Here is a 27,844-nt window from a genome sequence, read left to right on the forward strand (position 1 = left end):
CCCAAGGGGAGGGGGTCACATCCCTAATCCTATTGGGGAATCCTCCATCTGCAAGATGGAGGATTTCTAAAAGTTAGAGTCACTTCAGCTCAGGACACCTTAGGGGCTGTCCTGACTGGCCAGTGACTCCTCCTTGTTATTCTCATTATTTTCTCCGGCCTTGCCGCCAAAAGTGGGGGCCGTGGCCGGAGGGGGCGGGCAACTCCACTAGCTGGAGTGTCCTGCGGTGCTGGCACAAAGGGGTGAGCCTTTGAGGCTCACCGCCAGGTGTGACAGTTCCTGCCTAGGGGAGGTGTTAGCATCTCCACCCAGTGCAGGCTTTGTTACTGGCCTCAGAGTGACAAAGGCACTCTCCCCATGGGGCCAGCAACATGTCTCGGTTGTGGCAGGCTGCTGGAACCAGTCAGCCTACACAGATAGTCGGTTAAGGTTTCAGGGGGCACCTCTAAGGTGCCCTCTGGGGTGTATTTCACAATAAAATGTACACTGGCATCAGTGTGCATTTATTGTGCTGAGAAGTTTGATACCAAATCCCAGTTTTCAGTGTAGCCATTATGGTGCTGTGGAGTCCGTGTTTGACAGACTCCCAGACCATATACTCTTATGGCTACCCTGCACTTACAATGTCTAAGGTTTGGCTTAGACACTGTAGGGGCACAGTACTCATGTATTGGTGCCCTCAACTATGGTATAGTGCACCCTGCCTTAGGGCTGTAAGGCCTACTAGAGGGGTGACTTATCTATACTGCATAGGCAGTGTGAGGTTGGCATGGCACCCTGAGGGGAGTGCCATGTCGACTTACTAGTTTTGTTCTCACCAGCACACACAAGATGGCAAGCAGTGTGTCTGTGCTGAGTGAGGGGTCCCCAGGGTGGCATAAGATATGCTGCAGCCCTTAGAGACCTTCCCTGGCATCAGGGCCCTTGGTACCAGGGGTACCAGTTACAAGGGACTTACCTGGATGCCAGGGTGTGCCAATTGTGGAATCAAAAGTACAGGTTAGGGAAAGAACACTGGTGCTGGGGCCTGGTTAGTAGGCCTCAGCACACTTTCAATTCAAAACATAGCATCAGCAAAGGCAAAAAGGCAGGGGGTAACCATGCCAAGGAGGCATTTCCTTACACCTATGTCTAACTATTAACCTTATTTTGGTATATTGTGTATAAGACAGGAGTATTGTCTCTAAGATAGTTTTGTCCTTGTGTTACCCAAATAAACTACCTTTATTTTTGGTAACACTGAGTATTATCTTTACTTGTGTATAAGTACTGTGTAACTATAAGTGTGTAGGGAAATGCCTCCCTTGGCATGGTTGGCACGGTTCGTGTTTGGAGAAACCAACACTGCAGAGAGGACTCCCAGGCGACTCAAATGACGTGGACACCCTGAGTCGACATCCCTGCACCCCCAGCGATACCTGCAGAGAGGATCTAGAGGCTCACTCTGACCGCGACTGCCTGGTAACAAAGGAACCAGACGCCTGGACCAAGCACTGCACCCGCAGCCACCAGGACCGAGAGGAACCAGCTACCAGTGCAGGAGGGACCAGCAGGCGGCCCTCATCCTAGCCCAGTCAGTGGCCGGCCCCTGTGGTCTGCCTGCATCACCAGAGTGACCCCCAGGTCCCTCCAGTGTTTTCTAAAGCAAACCCAACACCTACTTTGCACACTGCACCCGGCCACCCCTGTGCAGCTGAGGGTGTGTGTTGTGTGCTTGTGTTCGTTCCCCCCTCCCCCCCGGGCTCTACAAAACCCCCCTAGTCTGCTCGCAGAGGACGCAGGTACTTACCTGCTAGCAGACTGGAATTGGAGCACCCCTGTTCTCCATAGGCGCCTATGTGTTTTGGGCCCTCCTTTGACCTCTACACCTGAACGCCCTCGTGTTGCTGGTGTGGTGGCTTTGGTGTTGCCTTGAACCCCCAACGGTGGGCTGCCTATGCCCAGGAGACTGAACCTGTAAGTGCTTTACTTACCTGAAAAAATAACTATTACTTATCTCCCCCAGGAACTGTTGATTTTTGCACTGTCCACTTTTAAAATATCTTATTGCATTTTAAGCAAAACTGTGTGTACTACTGTTTTAAATCAAAGTTCTATACTTACTTGTGTGAAGTACCTTACAATTTATGTACTTACCTAAAATTTGAATCTTGTAGTTCTAAAAAATTAAGAAAATAAATTTTTCAATATAAAAACCTATTGGCCTGGCGTGAAGTCTTTTAGTGTGTGTTCTCATTTATTGCCAATGTGTGTAAAACAAATGCTTAACACTACCCTCTGATAAGCCTACTACTCGACAGCACTACCACAAAATAGAGCATTAGTATTATCTAATTTTGCTACTATCAACCTCTAAGGGGAATCCTTGGACTCTGTGCCCATTTTGAGGTAGTATATGCAGAGCCAGCTCCCTACAGAGTGGTATTGAGGGAGCTTTGCATGCCTCCTAGTTCATCCTAAGCTGCTCTGATATAGCTACTTCTATCAGCCTAAGCTGCTAGTACACTACTGCATTTCACTAATGAGGGATAACTGGACCTGGTGTAAGGTGTAAGTACTCATTGTACCCACTACAAACCAGGCCAGCCTCCTACATACCAGAACCCAGTTGGTGACAGGATTCGCCATCACCTGCCCCAATGGCAATCTATTCTCAGACAGGTGGGTCCTCCAGATTCTCCAAAGGGGCTACTTACTCCCCTTCTAGACACCTCCTCCAGCCACGCCACCTTCATACAGCCGCAAATAGGAGGATCATATGGCGCTTCTCCGCGAGAAGTCCAAGCCCTTTTGTCCAAAGGAACTATAGAGAGGGTTCCGCTTCCAGAAGTAGGTCGTGGTTGTTATTCCTGCTCCTTTCTGGTGCCGATAAAGGACAAGGTTTTTCATCCTATATTAGATCTTTGGTCCCTCAACCTCTTCCTCAAGAGGGAGAAGTTCATAATTTTGACATTGGCTCAGGTCCTATCTGTCCTGGACTCCGTAGACTGATTGGTAGCGTTGGACTTTCAAGATGCGTACTTCCACATCCCTGTCTTGCCGGCCCCCAGACATTGCATACGATTCTTGGTAGGTCAGGAGCTTTTTCAGTTCACTGTGCTCCTTTTTGACCTTACCAGTACCCCTCGGGAGTTCACAAAAGTGATGGTAGTGGTGGCAGCCCATCTGCGCGGGTTAGGGGTTCCAGTCTTTCCCTACCTTGACGATTGGCTGTTGAAGATGAACTCGCCCCAGACAGTCGTCTCCCACCTCCAAACTACGGCAAACCTTTTGCATTCGTTGGGATTCACTATCAATGTGCTGAAGGCACACTTGAGTCCTTCGCTGACTCTCCTTTTCATCGGAGCTGTTCCGGATACAGTGCAATTTCGGGCATTTCCTCCCGTAAAGCGAGGCAAGGATATTCAGGCTCGGATACCGATGTTTCAGCCTCTATCCTGGATTTCGGTGAGAATGACTCTGAGGCTGCTGGGCCTCATGGCCTCCTGCATCGTGCTAGTTCAAAAGGCCAGATGGCAAATGCGGGCTCTGCAGTGGGACCTGAACTGCCAGTGGGCACAGTATCAGGGGAATCTCTCCGACAAGGTCCAGATCTCTGAAGAGACCTGCAGGGATGGTTAACGAATCAGGATTGGGACAAAGGCAGATCCCTCTCCTTTCCCCAACCAGATCTTACAGTAGTGACAGATGCGTCACTCCTGGGATGGGGCGGCCACATGGGAGAGACGGAGATCCAGAGGCCTCCGGTCTCTGGCAGAAACCGGGCACCATATTCATCTTCTGGAGCTCTGAGCAATTCGACTAGCATTAAAAGCATTCCTTCCCTCTATCAAAGGGAAAGCAATGCAAGTGTTTACAGACAACACCACCACCATCTGGTACTGCCACAAACAAGGTGGAGTGGGGTTGTGGACCCTTTGTCAAGATGCTCTTCGCCTCTGGACGTGGCTGGAACATCAGGGCATTTCCCTCGTGGTTCAACACCTGCCGGGCTCCTTGAATGCCAGGGCAGAAGAACTCAGCTGACAATGAGTGGTCGATCACTAATGGTGTCTCCATCCGGAGGTGGCGCAAGGTCTTTTTCTTCAGTGGGAAGAACCTTGGTTAGACTTGTTCGCCTCCCTAGAGAACACGCAATGTTGGCTGTTTTGCGTGTTGGAGTTTCCAAGGCGGCACTCACTTGGCAGCGCTTTTCGTCACAAGTGGAATTCAGGCCTCTCCTGTATGCCTTTCCGCCCATACCACTTCTGCCCAGAGTTCTGAAGAAAATCAGGTAAGACTGGGCCCAAGTAATCCTGGTATCTGCGGACTGGGCACAAAGAGGCTGATTGGTGGAGCTATTGCCATGCTCAACAGCTTGAGATACCAGACTGCCTCTTCGGGAGGATGTTCTGTCGCAGGAGCAGGTGAGGGTCATCCTCCCGAACCTGTCCACCCTCCGCCTCCATGCGTGGAGATTGAGCGGCAACAGTTGACGCCTTTTGACCTGCCACCCAAAGTCTGTAACGTTATCTTGGCAGCTAGGCATCCCTCAACCAAAACCATATACACCTGTTGTTGGAAGAAAATTGTGGCATGGTGCATCGACAAATGTGTTGATCCTCTATCTGCTCCTCTTTCTCAGCTCCTCCTCTTTATTCTTTCCCTTGCCCCACAGGTCTCCACCCTGGGCACCCTTAAGGGATAGCTCTCTGCTATCACTGCTTTCTTTAGGTTACCAGATCAACCTTCTTTATTCAAATCTCCCATTGTTGTGAAGTTTCTTAAAGGCTTCACACATCTTTTTCCTCCTACCCCATTCATCATGCCCCAATGGGATCTGAACCTAATATTAACATACCTTATGTGTGCCCGTTCAAGCTGCTTCACAGCTGCTATTTACCGCTCTTAACCATCAAAACTGTCTTCTTAGTTGCCATCTCTTCTTCCTGCTGAGTAAGTGAGCTCCAGGCTCTCATCTAAACCACCTTTCCTGGCTATACATCCTGACAAAGTGGTACTTCGCACACGGGCTTCTTTTCTACCTAAAGTAGTGACACCCTTTCATGTCGGGCAGTCCATCACCTTGCCTACCTTTTATGCACCCCCACATCACTCACATGAAGGGGAGAGACTCCACTGCCTGGACCCAAAAAGAGCGTTGGCGCTCTACCTTGATTGTACCAAACAATTCCGGGTAGACGATCAACTCTTTGTGAGATATGTGGGTGCAAAGAAGGGGAAGGCGGTACTGAAGAGGACCATTTCAAGATGGGTGCTCCTATGCATCAAAATGTGGTATGCTCTAGCTAAGAAGCAACCTCCTGAAGGTTTGTGTGCCCACTCCACCAGAGCTCCTGCTGCTACCACAGCGCTAGCACTGGGCGTTCCAGTCCTGGACATTTGTCAGGCAGCAAAGTGGGCATCTCTGCTCACTTTTACCAAACATTACTGCCTGGACAGTCTGGTCCACAGGCACGGCTACTTTGGCTGTTCGGTCCTGCAGGACTTCTTGGTGTGATTTTGGTTCTCAGCCCACCACTGGAGATGGTATTGCTCGGGTATCTGTTCAAAGGTAAGGCATCTGCAACTAGAAGTCTGTCAGATGTACAAGTTACTTACCTTCAGTAACGATATATCTGGTAGAGACATATTCTAGTTGCAGATTCCTTACCCACCCGCCCATCCTCCCTGCACTGCGAGCTGATTTCTAGGGACAGGAACTTCCCTTTAAGGGCCCTAGTTTTGGTGCACCACTCTGTGTTCTTCATGGCTCTGCGCTACCGACGTGGAAAGTCGTGAAAAGAAACTGACGTCAACGCGCCAGGGTGGCCCCTGTATACGACATAATCACAGTGCCCGCGGAGTCTACCGATGCCACCTGACGGCACAGAAAGGTACTACTTGAAGAAAAATCTCCGGATCCAGACTGATACCTCGGAAAATCCCAAGGTAAGAAATCTACAACTAGAATATGTCCCTACCAGATATATTGTTACCGAAGGTGAGTAACTTGTACGTCAATGCCCATGTGTATTATGATGAAGAGGAGTCACTACCTTGTGACGCAAAAGACTTCTTTGAAGAAAACTATTTGCACACATCCGGACCCAACACTAAATAGCAAGAGTGTGCAAAACATGTGAATCTACAGCACTCCATGCCATGAACAGATGCTTACAAGGTTGGTATCATTTTCCTTCCAATATCTTACTCGTGTGCCCACTAGCCACCGCTGGAAGGACACTGTTTTGCAAAACATGTGTATGTACAACAAGTCATGGTACAAAAAGAATATGTTGTTTACTCTATAAGCATCTGTGCGTAGCGTGTAGTCCTTTAGAGTCTCATGCACCCACCTTCCTCCCCAGAAGTGGGCACTGGTTGCATATGTTTCCTGACACTAGCTATAATGCACAAGACACATATGCTTAATAATACACTCTAGTACATTTCGCCTTCCCTTTCTGCATGAAAAACAATCAAAGGTGAAGTTTGTGCATATTCACATTGTGGACTAAGGGGGGGGTGTCCTTCCACATCCTGTGACTTGAAGCTTCTTTGAAGAAAAACAACTTCTAATGTCTAGATCAAACACTAAATTGTAGGAATAAGCAAAGGCTATGAATCTTCAGCACGGCTCACTACAGATGCTTACACCTTAAGTAACATATTCCCTCCTATCTAAAGAAGTGGTTAATTATCAGGTTATCCTCCATTTACACATAACAGTAGAATTCTTCCTCATTTTGGTGACCTGTTAAAAGATTCTGAATTTGGGGGATTTGCCAATTCCGACAACTAGAATTTCAGATAAGTATACTTTCAGTTGATGAGCTTCAGTCAGATAATCAGACTTTCCCTAATCCGGTTAACCCATCTGTTATCTACATTTTACGGAATGTCCCTTTTGTCATATTCCCTGCAGCACTTCCATATGCTTTACACTAGAATGCACTTTGGTGGAATGTTTAAAAACAGAGTATAAGCTATCAGAAATGTCTCAGGCACAGTTTGATTTACCCCTGTAGAGTGTTTATATTCGACATACATTTATTTAATGATGCAGGCATTCCACACCTTTCAGAGTTGGTCATTAAAACAGACTTTTTTCATTTTTAGGCTTCTCTGCAGTCGTCAGGAGAGGATATGGAGATCTCAGATGATGAAGCAGAAGATCCAGCTCACTCAGGACAGCAGCACTTTCCTGTTCTCCCTTCAGCAGTGGGGCACCTTTCCCTTGGTGTTTCAGGTTTTGCACATCATCCTCACCCTGCTGGTACACTCCCTCAGACTGGCTACCAGCTTCAGTCCCCTACGGGCATCCCCGGAGCTGTATCCCTCCTCAGCAGAGCTGAGGGTGTGCCTCAGCAGCAGATTCAAGACTTTTCCCAACCTGGCCTTCATGTGCAACATAACCTAGATGACTATCCCCAGGCTCCTCCACCTCACATTTATGACTATGTGAACTCTATGGAGTTGATGAACCGCTTGGGCAATCAGTGGGGAGGCATGCCCATGTCCTTCCAAATGCAGACGCAGATGCTGAGTCGTCTCCACCAACAGCGGCAAAATAAAGGGCAGGGCTCCTTTGAGGAACCTTTTCATGGTTTTTCCCAACCCCAGGATTCCTCATTTGGGGCACAGGCTCTTTATGGGCATTATCCCATGGATCAGGACGGCCAGCACTTTGACAGTGACCATCTCTTTATGGCACAGCAGCTTCAACAGCAGCTTCATCAGGACGATGATGATGACCATAGGCTCTATGACTACCGGACGTTGCAGTGGCAATACCAGGAGGAGGAGAAAGACCCACATGCTGCCACAGTGGATAGTGTGCTTGCCACTCTCGTCCAGGAAATGAAGAACATTATGCAGCGTGACTTGAATCGTAAGATGGTGGAGAATGTGGCCTTTAGCACTTTTGATGAGTGGTGGGAGCTTAAGGAGCAGAAAGCCAAGGTACGTGGTCCTCAGCAGGCCTCTCATCTCCTTTGTAACGGCTCCTCACAGTGCTTGCTAAGTTTGTTACATTTAAATATTTTGCTGTGTAAGGAACCCTGGCATGTAATGATTGTGTGTTATTCTTGTGTCTCAACATCTTTCTTTGGATAGGAGTTATCTTCCTACTGTCCTGATGTCATGGGTCCCTGAGGCGCCTAATATGATATTCCCATATTACATCCACTGGTGTTATGCAAATGTGCTACATTGCTGTACAGTTCAGCCTGTGGCTGGTGGCATGATGCTACTTGGAAAAAAGATTCTAGATCCAGTTTGGCTTTTGGGTTGAAGGTTCAAATAAGGAATCTACAGGAGCTGTCTTATAAGGAAAAATGTTACAGTTGGGAAGTAGCTTTGAAGTAGTCTGTTTTTTAAAAACATAATTCCTATAGTTCCATATTTTGTTTCTGGCGATCATTTCTTTTGTATGGAATATCTGAGAACTTCTCAAGTGTGTGATTAGCACCTCTATTACCTAGAGATCTGCAGGCATGTTTGTACTACTGCAAATAGTTTTTTGTATTGAATATTTTAAATCCTCACGTAAGCAGGTGACAACTTTCATAAGCTACCAGTCTTTTAATGTAAAAATTAAGTCATAAAGTCTACTTTTCTGCATTACCTAAACATAGTACTGAACTTGCTGGTCTCTTTGCTCTAACTCATACCCTTCTGGAATCAATTCTCCCATTTCCTTCTTTTATGTTTGCCAGATGAAGACAAAAGGGGTAATCCACTGGAGAAAATTGGGTCAGATGAGAGTTTGAGGCATTAGACAAATGGGTGGAGGAAAGGCGCAGAGTATTCTCATCCTGTCTCAGAACGCAGGAGATCTCGAATGTTGGTCCCTAGTTTTTTCTTTACTTCATTTTTAGAAGTATTACTCACATTTAATTCCACAATTGCAAAATACTTCATTTTTAGCTTTGATTCAAATCTGATGGTGTGATTTCAGTTTCCATACCTCAGCAAATCATACTGTATTTGCTTCCAATGCCGTGAATCGGTCCGAGTTAAGTCCAGTTCACATTTGAATAATAGATTGGCGTCTTTTTGGATAAGTTCAGATTTAGTTTGTGAAAGTAAGACTGTAGTGGTCAAGGAAACAACGTTCTAGTATAAAAAAAAAAAAGCATCTGTGAAATCAGTGTGGCCAAGATTAAGTTTCTCAAGGTTACATTTTAGGTTAATCCTATCTGCAGTCTAATGTATGTTGTTTAAAGCATATTTGCCCACTGTAAAGTTGAATGCTACTGTATTAATGACTCCAAGATGCTAGGACTTCGGCGGTTTAATAGGTTGTTTACCAGTCTATATTATACTCGTAAAGTCTTTATTTATCCTTTAGTTCTTGCCAGTGTGCTTCATTTTTTAATAGTAAGCTGGCAGGTACCACTCCGCCTTCTGTGACATGTTGGATTAGGCAGATTGTCCACCACTCATAGAACTTTTCATTCATACATAGGCTGTGTTCTATTTTCCATTGCTTTCTTCTTTATTTTCTAGAATGACTTGATAGAATGTCCTGAGATATTAGCGCTAAAAATTAAATTTTGTTAAATATGCAGTTTCAGCTATGTTGAGGCTTTGTCTGTGGTCTCGGAACAATCAGTAAATGCCACATTGTTTAGTTTTTTTCTATTTCTATTTTTTTTATTTAGCGCAAGTTGTTAGTTGTCTCAGTATTGTGTCATTTTTTTTGGATTGGTCGGTGATATCCAGAACTCAGGTACTGTATGTTTTTTTTTAGTTTGACATGCAGTATTTGTTATGCATGTTTCAAATTTCTGCATCGAGATCGGCTGTTAAACAAAGTTTAGATAACTCCTTCATGTGTCGATCCTGTATTAATGCAAAAGAATGCCTTAACTATTACTTGGCAATGTAATCATTGCCGAATGCAAGGGCTGCTGTGGGAATTGAGATCCCTGTGAGAGGTGAGTTTTGTTTCTTTGAAAAACAAAATGTTATCCATCCTAGGAAAACTTCTTCCCAGTATATGGTCTCTTGCAGGCACATAATGTTTACCTTTACAAATCTGAATACTTTAAAAAACGGAATCCCTTGCCGAGGTTGTTAAGCTTATCAGTGTGAGTCTCTGAGAATTACATTACTCTTGCTGTTTGTGTGACTGAGTCTTTGCTTCTGTTTCATGATGAGTGCTTCTTTTTCTCTTAGTTGGGTTTCCCAAGTCTTGTGCTGCCCGCTATCTCTTCTGTCTCCCTTTGCACTTTCACTTCCCACCCATGGTTTACAGGGAAATCTTTGGTCTGAGGATGCAGAACCCTAGGGTTGCATAAATGAGGTTTCTCAGTTGACTGTGTAACACATGGGCAAAAATCAAATGTACTTGGATATTAAGAAACAAAGGCTGATGGACTTCTAGACGCAGATTCCTTACCTTAGAATATTCTTCAGGTGTCCGAATAGACCAATACATTTTCTGGTGAGCAGTACTGCTGCACACAGGTAGGTGGCATCGTTCGGCTGCACTTGGCGTGTGCTGTGCATAGATAGGCACCATACGAGCACAATGAAGTTGATTCTTTTCTTTCTACGCCAGTCAGCGCAGATCTGGAGAAGAGCTACCCTGAGGCCTTTTTGACTATCCTTTAATTTTACTTTTGGTCAAATAATTTTTCAACACTTTGTCTCCTGATATGAGCGATGTCTACCTGAAAGGCAGATTTTAAGCTGTACAATGCCTGCCATTTGCGGATGTCATGCCAGACCTGCAATTGGTTTGTCTTTGGTGTCTTGGGCATGGTCACAACATCAATATATTTGAGGATTGCCATGCCATGCATCCTAACGCGCTGAGGGGGCAACCCTTCAAGCTTCTTGGCAACCAGTGGCGATTGTCTTGTCAACGCTCCAGGTCTTAGTCAACTTTTTGGATTGTCCTCAGGCCACATGATTTGGGATGGGCACTATCGTGTCTTCTGCCGACAGGTTCGTCTTTGGCGCAATTTGGGCCCAGGGATCGTTTGAAGGTCCGGCTCTGTCCCCATTGTTAATTCCGACTCCAACAAAGAGCCGAACGGGCGGCATCCATGGACAGACTCCCCATATAGGAACCAGAACCCTATTCTTATGACAGGCCTCATTTGGGGGATGATTGGGAAGGTTCTAGGGACACTTATGGATACCAGCCTTTATAACAGGCATCTTCAACGAGTAATTGATTTCATACTGAATAACAACTACGTTCGATGGCATGTGTAGCTGCAGATACACATGCTGTGCACATCTCGCCATCTGGTGTTGGGCTTGGAGTGTTACAAGTTGTTTTTCTTCGAAGAAGTCTTTTCGAGTCACGAGACCGAGGGACTCCTCCCATTTCGACTCCATTGCGCATGGGCGTCGACTCCATCTTAGATTGTTTTTTTTCCGCCATCGGGTTCGGACGTGTTCCTTATCGCTCCGTGTTTCAGGTCGGAAAGTTAGTTAGAATCTCGGAAAAATCGTCGGTATTGTTTGCGTTCGGTATCGGGTTAGTTACAACAGATCGACAACGAATTGAGAAGAGCTCCGGTGGCCCGTCGGGGTTTTTCGATTCCCGTCGGGGCCTGGTCGGCCCGGCCACGTGTCTCTTCAAGGCTGATGGAACGGACCCCATTCCGCTTCTGTCCAAAATGCCATAACAAGTATCCATATACAGATCAACACCTGGTCTGTAACTTGTGTTTGTCACCAGAACACAAGGAGGATACTTGTGAGGCCTGTCGAGCGTTTCGGTCAAGGAAGACACTCAGGGACCGAAGAGCAAGAAGACTGCAAATGGCGTCGGCGCCGACAGGACAAGGGTGTTTCGAGGAGGAGGAAGAAACATTCTCCATCCAGGATTCGGACTCTGAGGAGGTCGATCCCAAAGAAACGGCGAAAACCGTGAGTAAGACGTCGAAACAAAAAACTCACGAAAAGACTGCCAAAGCCCAGGGGACGCCACCGCCAACAGGCCATGGCTTAACCCGAAAAGTAGGTGACCGTCCATCGGCACCGAAAAAGGGCGAGCTGGTGTCGAAGTCATCAGACTCCGGTCGAGATACAGGCATGCAGCAATCTCGGGCCCGAGAGAGTGGCTCCGAAAAGATTCGGCACCGAGACTGCGGCACCGAGATTGGTCGGCACCGAGAGGGCACTACGCCGAAAAGTAAAAAGATTTTGTCGGAGCCAAAAAAAGCAGCAGAAAAGGTTTCGGTGCCGAAACATCCGGCCTCCGAACCGAAAATTAGTTCCTATTCAGAGGAACAAGGACTGTCGTCTCAAATGAAGACACACAGATTTGAAGAAGAATTACAGACAATAGAGCCAGATCACACGCAAAGGCGGCTCTTTATTCAGAAAGATACAGGGAAGATCAGCACTCTTCCCCCAATCAGAATTAAACGAAAACTTGCCTTCCAAGACCAGGACAAGGACAAACAGCCACAAGCAAAAGTGGCTAAACAAATAACACCACCACCATCCCCACATCACTCTCCACAACTATCACCGGTAGCCACTCCACCAATGATGCAATCCCCAACACATACGGGGATGAGTCAAGATGACCCTGACGCATGGGAACTTTACGACGCACCAGTGTCAGACAATAGTCCTCAATGCTATCCAGCAAGACCCTCGCCACCTGAGGATAGTACAGGCTACATTCAAGTGGTATCAAGGGCAGCAGCATTTCACAATGTCAGCCTTCACTCAGAACCCATTGAAGATGACTTCCTTTTTAATACACTGTCGTCTACGCACAGTCAATATCAAAGTCTGCCAATGTTGCCCGGAATGCTAAAACACTCCAAACAAGTGTTTGAAGAGCCTGTCAAAGGGAGAGCCATTACTCCAAGAGTAGATAAAAAATATAAACCGCCACCAACAGACCCAGTGTACATCACACAACCGCTATCACCAGACTCTGTTGTAGTTGGAGCATCGCGCAAAAGAGCCAACTCTCATACTTCAGGAGACGCGCCACCTCCAGATAAAGAGAGTAGAAAATTCGACGCGGCAGGCAAAAGGGTGGCAGCACAGGCAGCAAACCAGTGGCGTATTGCAAATTCGCAAGCTTTGCTAGCCAGATATGATAGGGCCCATTGGGACGAGATGCAACACCTTATTGAACACTTGCCAAAGGAGTTTTTTTAAAAAAAGCGCAGCAAGTGGTCGAAGAGGGACAAAATATCTCCAATAATCAAATTCGATCAGCAATGGATGCTGCAGACACAGCTGCTAGAACTGTCAACACAGCAGTAACGATAAGGAGGCCTGCATGGCTGCGTACATCAGGATTTAAACCAGAGATACAGCAAGCTGTGCTGAATATGCCATTCAACGGACAGCAGTTGTTTGGGCCGGAGGTGGACACTGCAATTGAAAAACTTAAAAAAGACACTGACACGGCCAAAGCCATGGGCGCGCTCTACTCCCCGCAGAGCAGAGGCACATTTCGAAAAACACAATTTCGAGGGGGGTTTCGAGGGCAAACCACAGAAGCCACAACCTCACAAACAAAGCCCACTTACCAGAGCCAGTATCAGCGGGGAGGTTTTCGGGGACAATATAGAGGAGGACAGTTTCAAAGAAACAGAGGAAAGTTCCAAAGTCCCAAAACTCCTCAAAACAAACGGTGACTTCAAGGTCCCAAATCCCCAACACATAACACCTGTGGGGGGGAGACTAACCAAGTTTTACACACATTGGGAGGAAATAACAACAGATACTTGGGTCTTAGCAATTATCCAGCATGGTTATTGCATAGAATTTCTCAAATTCCCTCCAAACGTCCCACCGAAAACACACAATATGTCAAAACAACATATAGATCTTCTAGGACTAGAAGTTCAGGTATTGCTACAGAAAGAAGCAATAGAATTAGTACCAAAAGATCAATTAAACACAGGAGTTTACTCGCTGTACTTCCTGATACCCAAAAAGGACAAGAGCCTGAGACCGATACTAGATCTCAGAACATTAAATACCTACATCAAATCAGACCATTTTCACATGGTTACTCTACAAGACGCTCAAACAACAAGACTACATGACAACACTAGACCTAAAGGATGCATATTTCCATATACCAATACATCCTTCACGCAGAAAGTACCTAAGGTTTGTATTCCAAGGGATACATTACCAATTCAAAGTGTTGCCATTCGGAATAACAACTACGCCAAGAGTTTTTACAAAATGCCTGGCAGTAGTAGCTGCACATATCAGAAGGCAGCAAATACATGTGTTCCCATACCTAGACGATTGGTTAATCAAAACCAATACGCTAAAACGGTGTTCACAACACACAAAATATGTCATAGAAACCGCAGGGATGTGGAATTCCTATCGCCCGACGCCCGGGACATCTTGTTTGGGGTCAAGGGCAACATGTTTTTATGTTTACTTTGTCCTTGGGACAAGTAGGCCCAACCCTCTGCAGCACAAACCCTTTGGCTGCCTGTTTACAGAGAGTGGAACTCTCTACAGTTGAGGTAATGTGTTTCCAAAAGATAATGCTGTTCGAACTTGTATTTATGGTTCATTATTTGAAAACCTTCATTCTCTTCCAGGGGATCCTCATCAATAGTCATAAACATTGAATATTCCCGCCCTTGTGCGGGGACCCCGGAGCATATATATAAAATACATACATATTATCATGTGTAAAACAGCAATGCAGGCTATAATCATAAATAGGCTAAAATGCTTTATTTCTATGAAGTTTTTTTTTTTTTTTTTTTTTATATTATAAAATCACAATAGATCATAAATATCTACCTAAGCCCCCAAAAACTGGACTTAGGGAAGTAAACAGCAGTAAATAGCAGAGAAAAATAGAAAAAACTACATTGAAAAACAATGAAGCATTCTTAGCCAATAGGCTGCATGCAGGTTAACACAGGAGAACCATAAAAACTTTGGCACCGTGCCTTTAAGACCCTGAGCACCTCCAGTATCCCACCATGCCTCAGGGGTGAAGGGAAGGTGACAGTTGGTTCACAGTTAGGTCAGTTCTTTTTTCCGGCTTCTTCTGAGAGGATCCTGGAGCATTGAGCTCTCAGTTTTTCTGAGTTTTTCTTCAGAAAAATCCTTAAAAATAGTGTTTTTCCTGTTTACTCGACAGATAACATCTTTTGTCTGAGTTTGGAAGTCTTTTTTGACAGAAAATGCCATCTCTTTTTGTAAAATGTCCTTCTTGTGGGAAGAAGAAAGCCCAGTCAGACCCACACTCTCTGTGTATTGTCTGCCTGCCACAGAGTCACTGTCCTGACACCTGCAAGTATTGTAAGAACATGTCAAGGAGGACTCTCAAAGACAGAGAGAAGATCAGGCTACATGGGCTTCAGGAGAGGAAAAAGTCAACATCCTCTTCACTTCCCAGACCTACAGCAGAAGGAATGGCCCGATCGACGTCGACAGGTAGGATTGTACCTGTTTGTTCTCCATCGACGTCATCGGCACCACCGTCTCACCGGCATAGATCGCCGTCGACGGCGACCAGACCGACGTCGAGGGACAAAACGTCGAAGCATGGACACAGGGGTACATCTCCGTCGACGGCAGGCTGCCGTTCGGCGTCGAGTCATCTCCGGCGCTCCCGTTCGCCGTTGAGAACGTCTCACCCCTTGGCGTCGAAGGACACGACACCAAAAACACCTCGACGGCATGAACATCCGCCGTCGACCACTCGCCACTCAACGTCGAGACACACGACGGCGAGTAGGTCCAGGTCCCGCGATAGGCGATCGGCGTCAAGACACTCGACGGCAAGACCTCCGACGTCAAGACCTCCGACGTCGAGAACAGATCACCCATCGCAACCTTCGACATCGAGGATACAATCGACGTCGACACAACCTTCAGCTGTGTCACAGGCAGTAGAGCCAGCGGACAAAGCTCCCTCACCGGTGGTCTCTATAAGGAGTGCATCATCCCATTCCAGAGCATCGGGGCATGTTTCTCCCATCACTCTATCACCCAGATGGTTAGAGAGTCTGAATAGACCGGCAGCATCCCCGGATTCACAATACTCTAGGATGTATTCTCCTACTGCCTCATTACCGAGAACGCCATCGCCTACAGCTAGAGCAGGACGGGCTCGTTCTGCTTCTCGTCAGCCGACCACAAGACCTGCACACTCTGCTACAGCCTCTCGGAGCAGGTCCCGTTCCCGAAGGAGAACCAGGTCACGAACACCACGCAGAAGATCACCTTCTTGGTCTTCTTCAGGATCGTCTGTTGGGCGCTACTCCCCCACACTCACAGATTCTCCACCTGCTAGGATTTCCCCGGTGGATGATATCACCACTTTTAATGAGGTTCTTCTAAGGGGAGCGCAGAAGCTAAATATTGAGGTACCGGAGCCGGCCACCTCATCCTCAGTTATCTTTGAGACCCTACAACACAGATCAGTCTCGAGAAAACTGCTGCCACTAGTACCGGGTTTGCTGCAACCGACTATGGACACTTTTCTGTCTCCAGCCACTCTCAAGTCTGCCCCGGCTAGGATTCAAAAGAAATACAAAGCTCCGGAACAAGATCCTTTATTCCTGCGGAAGGATCCGCCACCGGACTCTGTGATCTTAGCCGCAGCCAGAAAAACACACTCTGTGGCATCATCTTCCACAGTCCCCCCGGATAAGGAGAGCAGACACCTAGACTCTCTGGGGAGAAAGATGTGCGGTACGGCGGCATCTGCTATGAAGGTCTCCAGCGCCTCAGCACTTCTGGGCAGATATGACCGCTCTCTGTGGGACTCACTCCACAGATTTACAGAAAAGTTGCCCAGGGAAGATAGACAGGACTTCCAGGAAATCTTGCAGGAAGGGGGCCTAGTATCTAACCAGGTCATCAGCGCGGCAGCGGACGGGGCGGATTTGGCTGCGCATGGGTATGCGCACGGAATCTGCGCTAGGAGGTCTTCCTGGCTACGGCTCACGGGTCTGAAACAGGAAGCACAGCAGCGCATTTTGAACCTCCCATTCAGCGGGAGTTCGTTGTTCGGTACCCACGCGGATGAAGAGATGGCCCGAATGAAAACGGAAGTCGACACGATGAGGGCAGTGGGCCTGGAACGTAAAAAAGACTTCAGGCGGAGGTACAGGCCGTATGACAGACGACCATTCCAGCAGAGGGTTCAAACCCCTCACTGGTCTCAAAGGCCACAACAACGACAGGGACGTCCCCTGTTTCAGGCACGTAGACCCACAAGAGACAGAGGGTCAAGTAGACCTCAACAGTCTACAGCAAAGACACCATCAAAGCAATGAGGCATTGCTTCCCTCAGCACTGTGCACCACTCCGGTGGGGGGAAGTGTTACGCATCATCTTCGCGAGTGGCACTCAATCACAAAAGACAAATGGGTGCTCAATATTGTCGAACATGGCTATTCTCTCCTTTTCAAAAAACCTCCTCCACACTTGCCGCCAGCAAGGTGTTTTCCTTCTCATCTCAGCCTGCTACGCAAGGGAGTTCTCGCACTCCTACAAAAGAAAGCTGTAGAAAAGGTTCCTCCGGCACAAAAAGGAAAAGGGGTGTACTCCCGTTACTTTCTGGTGGCGAAAAAAGGTCAACAGGGCCTCTTCAGACCAATTCTGGACTTACGGCTCCTGAACAAGTACATAAGAAAACAAAAGTTCAGGATGCTAGCCCTTCACCAGATTGTCCCGCAACTGCATCAGGGAGACTGGATGTGCTCCATCGACCTACAGGATGCATATTTTCACATCCCAATAGCAACCAAACATCGGAAATTTTTACGTTTCCAGATAGCGTCACAGCACTACCAATTCAGAGTCCTTCCATTCGGCCTGAAGTCTGCACCCCGAGTCTTTTCAAAATGTGTAGCAGTGGTAGCGGCACACCTTCGAAGACAAAAAATATTCGTCTACCCCTACCTGGACGACTGGCTAGTGAAGGCCTCATCTCCGGATCAGGCGAGAAAACATCGAGATATCGTTCTAAGAACTTTCGAGTCTCTAGGTCTTCAAATCAACCACGACAAGTCAACCTTGATTCCAACACAAAACCTCCACTACCTGGGAGCGATACTAAACACAGAGCTCCAAAGAGTGTATCCTTCGGAGGAACGACTTTTATCAATCCACAGGAAGTGTCAACATCTATTAACAGCCGATGCACCTACAGCTCGTCAGGTGACATCGCTTCTGGGCTCCATGGCTTCATGCATCTTCATTGTCCCGAATGCCAGGCTACGCATGAGGCCCCTTCAGGAGGCATTAGAGAACAATTGGAGCCAAAAGACTGGTCACTGGGAGGACAGAGTTCGACTACCAGCAGTGGCTTTTCAATCACTACAATGGTGGATGCACAGACCTCACCTGTCGATAGGTTCTCCGTTTCACCAGACAATTCCAGTCGACACTCTGGTAACGGATGCGTCTCTTCAGGGTTGGGGTGCTCATCTGGGTTCCTTCCAAGCTCAGGGTCTGTGGTCCGACAAGGAAAAGAACTATCACATAAATCTACTGGAACTCAGAGCAGTCCATCTGGCTCTCAAATCTTTCTCTCCATTGGTTCAGGGGAAATCTATCCTAATTCAGACAGACAATACAACCACAATGTATTACCTGAACAAACAGGGGGGAACAAGATCACTACCTCTGTCTCGAGAATCCCAAACGATATGGCATTGGCTCCTGGCCAGGGGAATGTCTATCACAGCGGTACACCTGCCAGGTCAGCAAAACGTAGAGGCAGATTTCCTGAGCAGACATCTGGAAGACGCGCACGACTGGGTGCTACACGACGAAGTCGTCGAGGACATCTTCGGTCAATGGGGTCGACCTCAGTTGGATCTCTTTGCAGACGAAACAAACAAGAAATGCCCAGACTTCGCATCCAGGTTCTGCCGTCCGGGATCTCAAGGGAATGCCCTGTTGATCAACTGGTCAGGGACATTTCTCTACGCCTTTCCACCGATTCCCCTCATACCGGCAGTAATCAACAAATTTTACAACTCCAGAACCAGAATGATTCTGATAGCGCCACAATGGCCCCGCCAATTCTGGTACACGGACCTACTCAACTTATCGGAAAGACCTCACAGGAGGTTGCCGTGCAGACCGGATCTCCTGAGCAGAATGGAAGGCAGAATCCTACATCCCAACCTTCCCTCTCTGAGCTTGACAGCATGGCTCCTGAATTCCTACAGTATGGGCACCTAGGGCTCTCACAGGAGTGCATGAGCATCTTGAAAGAGTCAAAACGACCTTCCACGCGGCGTTCTTACGCTTTTAAGTGGAAGAGATTTTACATCTGGTGCTCTCAACAAGGTATAAATCCCATACGAGCTCAGGAGGACGTCATACTATCCTATTTACTTCATCTGGCGAAGTCTGGTCTGCAGGTATCTTCTATTAAGGTTCATTTGTCTGCAATTACAGCGTATCGTAAGTCGCCTTCTCAGGAATCCTTCTTTACGATACCTGTAGTCAAGGATTTTTTAGAAGGCTTGAAAAAGGTTTTTCCTCCCATTCGGAGACCTTCTCCTCCATGGGAACTGAATGTAGTCCTGTCAAAACTTATGGGCCCTCCTTTTGAACCTATCCACAAGGCCTCTTTACAGCACCTTACGTGGAAGACGGCTTTTTTGGTGGCCATTACTTCAGCGAGGAGGGTCAGCGAAATTCAGGCTCTGTCTTGCAGAGAACCGTACACGGTTTTTCACGATAATAGAGTGGTTCTGCGAACTCACCCATCTTTCCTTCCGAAGGTGGTGTCAGAATTCCATATCAATCAGACTATATCTTTACCGACTTTCTTTCCCAAGCCGGAGACTCCGGCTGAGAAAGCATTGCACTCCTTAGACTTGAAAAGAGTGCTGAAATTCTATTTGGACAAAACAAAACCGATTAGACATTCTAACCATTTGTTTCTAAATTATGGTCATTTAAGAACAGGAGAGGCAGCGTCTAAACGAACGATATCAAGATGGATTGTGTCTTGTATTGTTAACTCTTACCAACTGGCTAATAAGAGATTACTGGCTAGGCCAAGAGCGCATTCCACAAGGGGAAAAGCGGCTACTGCTGCCCTCCTTAACAATGTACCAATTTCCGAGATTTGTAAGGCTGCTACATGGAAGTCTGTGCATACCTTTACTAAGCATTACTGTTTAGACTCGGATGCAAGAGCGGATGCCCAGGTGGGGCAGGCCTCTCTTAGAAATCTATTTGCATGAATATATATCTTTTCCTGCACTTCTTTCAGACAGTCCGCAGAGTTTAGGGATGGGCTTGCTAATCTATTCAATGTTTATGACTATTGATGAGGATCCCCTGGAAGAGAAGGATAAGTTACTTACCTGTAAATCCTAGTTCTCTTCCAGGGGTATCCTCATCAAAGTCATAAACAACCCACCCTCCTCCCCGGACTCAAGTCTCCTGGAAGTGCAGGACAGATTATCTTTCTGATCAGTTACACAGATTGTCACCGTAAAAAAGTACTGACCTAACTGTGAACCAACTGTCACCTTCCCTTCACCCCTGAGGCATGGTGGGATACTGGAGGTGCTCAGGGTCTTAAAGGCACGGTGCCAAAGTTTTTATGGTTCTCCTGTGTTAACCTGCATGCAGCCTATTGGCTAAGAATGCTTCATTGTTTTTCAATGTAGTTTTTTCTATTTTTCTCTGCTATTTACTGCTGTTTACTTCCCTAAGTCCAGTTTTTGGGGGCTTAGGTAGATATTTATGATCTATTGTGATTTTATAATATAAAAAAAAAAAAAAAAAAACTTCATAGAAATAAAGCATTTTAGCCTATTTATGATTATAGCCTGCATTGCTGTTTTACACATGATAATATGTATGTATTTTATATATATGCTCCGGGGTCCCCGCACAAGGGCGGGAATATTCAATGTTTATGACTTTGATGAGGATACCCCTGGAAGAGAACTAGGATTTACAGGTAAGTAACTTATCCTTATTAGGGTGAGTACTGTAAATAAATGTTTTAAGGTCACACTTCACTACTGACGTTGGTTCCAGTACAAATAAAAAAAACTTGTATACACATGTTTGAAAAGTTTAGGCTATGAGGCTAAGTATAATGCTCCCAGAATGCTCTCTGATTAGATGGGAATGAGGTGTCATTTAGTAAAATGTTTTGATGCATGCTAATATTTCCCAAAAATATTTCTAATGGAAAATCAGTGTAACCATTTTCAACACGATTATGGGAAGCATGAAAATAAACAAACACTGACAAAGCCAACTGATCTGACATATTTTTATAAGTCTTTTAGTTTCATCAATGCGTGTCTTGTTTTGACATGGCTTTTGTAACACTTTATTGTTGTGGGAGCTACCAGGCCCTCAACATTGTAACAAACACTGGCAAAAAAAAAAAAAAAAATGTTTTTGAACTCTAAAAGCACACGTTGCCACCAGTGGCATAACAAAGGCCCCGCAGCCGCCCTCCAGGGGGCCCCTTCAGCACAGCACCTGCCCTGAGTGAGTCTGGAGAGGGGGCTCCTCCATGTTCTTTGCAAAGGGGCACCCTCCAGTTTCGTTACGTCACTGATTGCCACTGTAGTTCCTGACACTGAACAAAACTACTTTGTGTGCCAATGTGCTCTTTGTGGAAGAGAAGAATGCGATCACTCACAGTAAAGCCAGCCGAAAGAGAGAGAAATAGAAGTTTAATAAAAACAAAATGTCTCTAACACCAGACCTAATTAGGGACCAAGACCCACATGTAGGTAGCTTTTTGCATGTCGCAAACAGCGACTTTCGCTGTTTGCAACGTGCAAAGAGCACATTGCGGTGCACAAACCCAGTTTTGCGATTCGGTAACCTGGTTACCGAATCGCAAAACGGGTTTGCGACTCGCAATTAGGAAGGGGTGTTCCCTTCCTAATTGCGACTCGCAGTGCAATGTAGGATTGTTTTGCGAACGCGGGCGCAAACCAATCGCAGTTTGCACCCATTTCAAATGGGTGCTAACACTTTCACAAAAGGAAAGGGGTCCCCCTGGGACCTCTTCCCCATTGTGAATGTCACTGTAAACATTTTTTCGGTCCGCAGGACCACTGCCTGCTCTGAAAAAATGAAACTAAAACGTTTAATTTTTCGTTTTTGTAATGCATCTCGTTTTCCTTTAAGGAAAACGGGCTGCATTACCAAAAAAAAAAAAAAAAACTGCTTTATTGAAAAGCAGTCACAGACATGGTGGTCTGCTGTCTCCAGCAGGCTACCATCCCTGTGAGGCCGCCATTCGCAAGGGGGTCGCAAATTGCGACCCACCTCATGATTATTCATGAGGTGTGCATTTGCGAAGCCCTTGCGAATCACAGATTGTGTCGGGGACACCATCCTACATTCGGATTTGCGACTCGCAATTTGCGGGTCGCAAATCTGAACCTACCTACATGTGGCCCCAAATTCTTAAAGAAAGTCACAAAAGTGCACCCATGGTATATGTCGTACCCCTATAAAATATTTGTGAACTGTATTTTAGCATGGGTAAATACGCATGTGTAGATTTGCTCATGTGAAAATCTATTGAGCATTTGCAAGTTCATTTTCCCTCCAGCCACTTTCTTCCCAACCCTGGAAGAATTTCTAATTCTGCCATTGTCAGGAGTAAATGTCCAACCTTTCTTATTATGGGAAAATATTAGAGAGAAGCTGGTGAAGATCTTTAAAACATGCAGGTTAGTAGGTTTGCAGACTCAAAGGCATTCCAGCCCTGGAACTATTGCTTACTGCTTCCTCCAGCCCCAGTATGCAGATCTGCAGAAAGGTGGAAAAATAAGGAAATTGCTACAGTAGGGATTGAAACTGCAAGTATTCAAGCCCTACTATGGTAGTATCCCTGGCATAATCAGAGAGGCTATTATCAGAGCTCTTACATAATGAGATTGCTGCCATAATTTGGCGCCACACTACATGGCACCAAAGGGACAAGTAGATATGTTTACAGGACAAGTAGATTTGAGAAGCAACCTGTCCTGTGGACAAGTAGATATTTTAATAAATTCCACACCCCTGAAACCCTACACAAACTAGGTTTCTCAATCAACTACGCAAAGTCACACCTGCAGCCGTGCCAAACACAGCAATACTTAGGAGCAACAATCAACACAGCAAAAGGGATTGCTACTCCAAGTCCACAAAGAGTACAAACATTTCACAATGTAATACAAACCTTGTATCCAAAACAAAAAGTACAAGTCAAAATAATACTGAAACTACTAGGCATGATGTCCTCATGCATAGCCATTGTCCCAAATGCAAGGTTACACATGTGGCCCTTACAACAGTGCCGAGCATCACAATGGTCACAAGCACAGGGTCAGCTTCTAGATCTGGTGTTGATAGACCGCCAAACATACATCTCGTTTCAATGGTGGAACAGTATAAATTTAAACCAAGGGCGGCCTTTCCAAGACCCAGTGCCACAATACGTGTTAACAACAGATGCTTCCATGACAGGGTGGGGAGCACACCTCAATCAACACAGCATCCAAGGACAATGGAACGTACAGCAAAAACAGTTACACATAAATCACCTAGAACTGTTAGCAGTATTTCTAGCGCTGAAAGCATTTCAACCCATGATAACCCACAAATACATTCTTGTCAAAACAGACAACATGACAACAATGTACTACCTAAACAAACAAGGAGGGACACACTCAACTCAGTTGTGTCTCCTAACACAGAAAATATGGCATTGGGCTATTCACAACCACATTCGCCTAATAGCACAATTTATTCCAGGAATTCAGAATCAGTTAGCAGACAATCTCTCACGGGATCACCAACAGATCCACGAATGGGAGATTCACCCACAAATACTGAACACTTACTTCCAAATTTGGGGAACACCACAAATAGATCTATTTGCAACGAAGGAAAACTCAAAATGCCAAAACTTCGCATCCAGGTACCCACAACATCAGTCTCAGGGCAATGCGTTATGGATGAACTGGTCAGGGATATTTGCTTACGCTTTTCCCCCACTCCTTCCATATCTAGTAAACAAGTTGAGTCAAAACAAACTCAAACTCATACTAATAGCACCAACATGGGCAAGGCAACCTTGGTACACAACACTACTAGACCTGTCAGTAGTACCTCATGTCAAACTACCAAACAGACCAGATCTGTTAACACAACACAAACAACAGATCAGGCATCCAAATCCAGCATCGCTGAATCTAGCAATTTGGCTCCTGAAATCCTAGAATTCGGACACTTAGACCTCACACAAGAATGTATGGAGGTCCTAAAACAGGCTAGAAAGCCTACCACTAGACACTGCTATGCAAATAAATGGAAAAGATTTGTCTATTACTGCCATAATACTAAAATTCAACCCTTACACGCATCTACAAAAGATATAGTAGGATACTTACTACATTTGCAAAAAGCAAAACTAGCTTTCTCTTCCATAAAAATACATCTTGCTGCAATTTCAGCTTACCTGCAAATCACGCACTCAACTTCATTATTTAGGATACCAGTCATAAAAGCGTTTATGGAAGGCCTAAAGAGAATTATACCACCAAGAACGCCACCAGTTCCTTCATGGAACCTCAACATTGTCTTAACACGACTCATGGGCCCACCTTTTGAGCCCATGCACTCTTGTGAAATGCAGTACTTAACGTGGAAAGTTGCATTTTTAATTGCCATCACATCTCTAAGAAGAGTGAGTGAAATTCAAGCGTTTACCATTCAAGAACCATTTATTCAAATACACAAAAATAAAGTTGTTCTACGAACAAATCCCAAATTTTTACCAAAAGTAATCTCTCTGTTCCACTTGAATCAAACGGTAGAATTACCAGTGTTCTTCCCACAGCCAGATTCTGTAGCTGAAAGAGCACTACATACATTAGACATCAAATGAGCACTAATGTACTACATTGACAGAACAAAACTAATTCGAAAGACAAAACAACTATTTATCGCCTTTCAAAAACCTCATACAGGAAATCCAATTTCAAAACAAGGCATTGCTAGATGGATAGTTAGGTGCATTCAAACCTGCTATCTTAAAGCTATAAGAGAACTGCTTATTACACCAAAGGCACACTCAACCAGAAAGAAAGGTGCTACCATTGCCTTTCTAGGAAATATTCCAATGAACGAAATATGTAAGGCAGCAACATGGTCTACGCCTCATACATTTACCAAGCACTACTGTGTTGATGAGCTAACTGCACAACAAGCAACAGTAGGTCAAGCTGTACTAAAAACATTATTCCAAACTACTTCAACTCCTACAGGCTGAACCACCGCTTTTGGGGAGATAACTGCTTACTAGTCTATGCACAGCATGTGTATCTGCAGCTACACATGCCATCGAACGGAAAATGTCACTTACCCAGTGTACATCTGTTCGTGGCATTAGTCGCTGCAGATTCACATGCGCCCACCCGCCTCCCCGGGAGCCTGTAGCCGTTTAGAAGTAGATCTTAAACATTTGTACATTTGTAAATAGATTACTTGTAACTTTATTATGTACATACGCATTCACTCCATTGCATGGGCACTATTACTAGCATACACAACACCTCACCCTCTGCGGGGAAAACAATCTAAGATGGAGTCGACGCCCATGCGCAATAGAGTCGAAATGGGAGGAGTTCCTTGGTCTCGTGACTCGAAAAGACTTCTTCGAAGAAAAACAACTTGTAACACTCCGATCCCAACACCAGATGGCGGGATGTGCACAGCATGTGAATCTGCAGCGACTAATGCCACGAACAGATGTACACTGGGTAAGTGACATTTTCCTTTCTTTTAAAAAATGACTGGTACAAGCAAAAACAGGGTGTAGCAATGGGCTCAGAATTTTCCCGCTCATACGCGAATTTGTTTATGGGGTGGTTCGAAGAAACTTGGATTTGGGGCCCGGTTGCAGCGAAATGGCATACTCGTATCCTATATTGGGGACGATACATTGATGATTGTTGTATGTTATGGACAGGAGATTTAAGCTCATTAGAGGAATTTTGTAAATATCTTAATGAAAATGATGTGAACATCAAATTCACACATAAATATAGTGATGTTCGGTTAGAATTTCTTGATGTGGAACTGTTTGTCGTGGATCACAAAATAGAAAGTAGACTATATCGTAAACCGACTTCATGCACTAATATACTGCATGCTACGAGTGCTCATCCACAGCATCAGATAGAGGCAATACCACTCGGAAAAATGATCAGAGCAAGGAGAAATTGCAGTAAAAATATTGACTTTGGAGAGGAAATTGACAATATGGGACGGAGATTTCTAGCCAGTGGCTATTCTGATACTACTATAAAGAAATCACTACGGAAAGCGAGAAACCTATCACGTAGACAGATATTAGGTTTGGATACATGTGGTGATACATCTGATATAAACAAAGATCAGAAGATTAGAATTATTTTGGATTATACGGAAAAGTCTAAGATACTCATTAGAAGTATGAAAAAACACTGGTCCATACTAATTCAGGACAATACACTTCGAAAACATATAGGGAATAGACCTGAGGTAGTATTTAGAAGGGGCAATACCCTTGGTAATATACTCAGTCCCAGCTATCCATTGGAGAGGAATAAGCTAGACTGGCTTAGTAAACGTAGCTTGGGTTTTTTCAAATGTGGTTCGTGTGCAGTATGCAAATGGGCATGGCAGCCTAAGAAGGAATTTAATGATAGTAGTGGTAACAAAGTGTCTATGAAATCACATATAGACTGCAGTACTAAGTTTGTGGTGTATATGATTATTTGTAAGTGTGATAAGATTTATGTAGTTAGCACAATACGCCCGCTAAAGGTTAGAATCTCTGAACACTGGAGGGCAATTAACCAACAAGAGGAGCGTTACCCCATAGCATCTCATATGAGAACATGTAGTGCGCAGACAGTCCATAAGACATTTACATTTTTTGTCTTTGATCACTGTGAAGTCAACCCCCGTGGTGGAAACAGGGAATTAGCTCTAAGGAGAAAAGAATCGCAATGGATCTTAAAATTGGGAGCTGTAGAACGAGGTCTCAATACGGGCTACGAAATGGAGTATTTCTTAGGAGATAAATAATTATTACCCAGGGATCAAGTTTATATATTGATAGGTGGGTAATAATCTATATAATTTTTGTACTTGAGAGTCTGTCAATACACAATAGGGGTGTAGGTACACATAGAGTTATATGGGCAGTATTTCAATATGGGTAGTATGTAAGATTTCGTATTTACAATTAAGGTTTATAGATAATGCTTCCATATGAACATAATTAGATATACCTGGGAAGCTGCCAGATGAGATTTCTGATGTTTACACTCAGCAGAGATGTTTGTTAAAACACGGTATAAGAGCATAGCCTAAAACTATGTACCGGGGTTCCTAGCCGAATAAGCAACGTGACGCCTCGGTGACTAAAGAAGAATATTTCGGAATAATATGGTCCGTTTTCGATTTCTACCACCAAGAGCGTACGGACGTTAGTAAGTTTAGTCCTTCCTTTTTTTTCAATTACCGGACGGCTGTATATAGCGTCACGAGCCAAAGAGTGTCTGTTTTGACACTCGGGAATGCGTACTCGCAGAGCGTGGTTGAATACAGAAGTCAATGGGTGAGTAGAAAGTGAGGCTATGAACCTCAGATAATAATTGTCTAAATATACGCTCTAACTCAAGATTTATACCTCTTAACACGGACGGGCTAATTAGTTATGTTTATATTTACCACAGGAGATTGTGAATACGAAAATCTATTTCAATAACTTATCAGAGATATGGAGCAGTGGTAAATTATAGGACGGCAACGACAGAGATATACCACATAATAATATAATGGGGAGCTAGATAATAGAATATTTATTTTATCCTTACAGAAG

At 45.2% G+C, this 27,844-nt stretch overlaps 1 protein-coding gene across 10 annotated transcripts in view; it reads left to right on the forward strand.

The window, feature by feature from the left end:
* The window catches only part of SETD1A (SET domain containing 1A, histone lysine methyltransferase), a 905,198-nt gene that overhangs the window by 441,691 nt on the left and 435,663 nt on the right, over nt 1-27,844 (forward strand). For all 10 annotated transcript variants that reach the window (XM_069244167.1, XM_069244168.1, XM_069244163.1 and 7 more), the window contains one exon: nt 7,102-7,944. In XM_069244167.1, the coding sequence (XP_069100268.1) occupies nt 7,102-7,944 (843 nt within the window). The remainder of the gene's footprint in view (nt 1-7,101; nt 7,945-27,844) is intronic.

Source organism: Pleurodeles waltl, chromosome 7 (assembly GCF_031143425.1).
Source record: "Pleurodeles waltl isolate 20211129_DDA chromosome 7, aPleWal1.hap1.20221129, whole genome shotgun sequence".
Lineage (NCBI taxonomy): Eukaryota > Metazoa > Chordata > Amphibia > Caudata > Salamandridae > Pleurodeles > Pleurodeles waltl.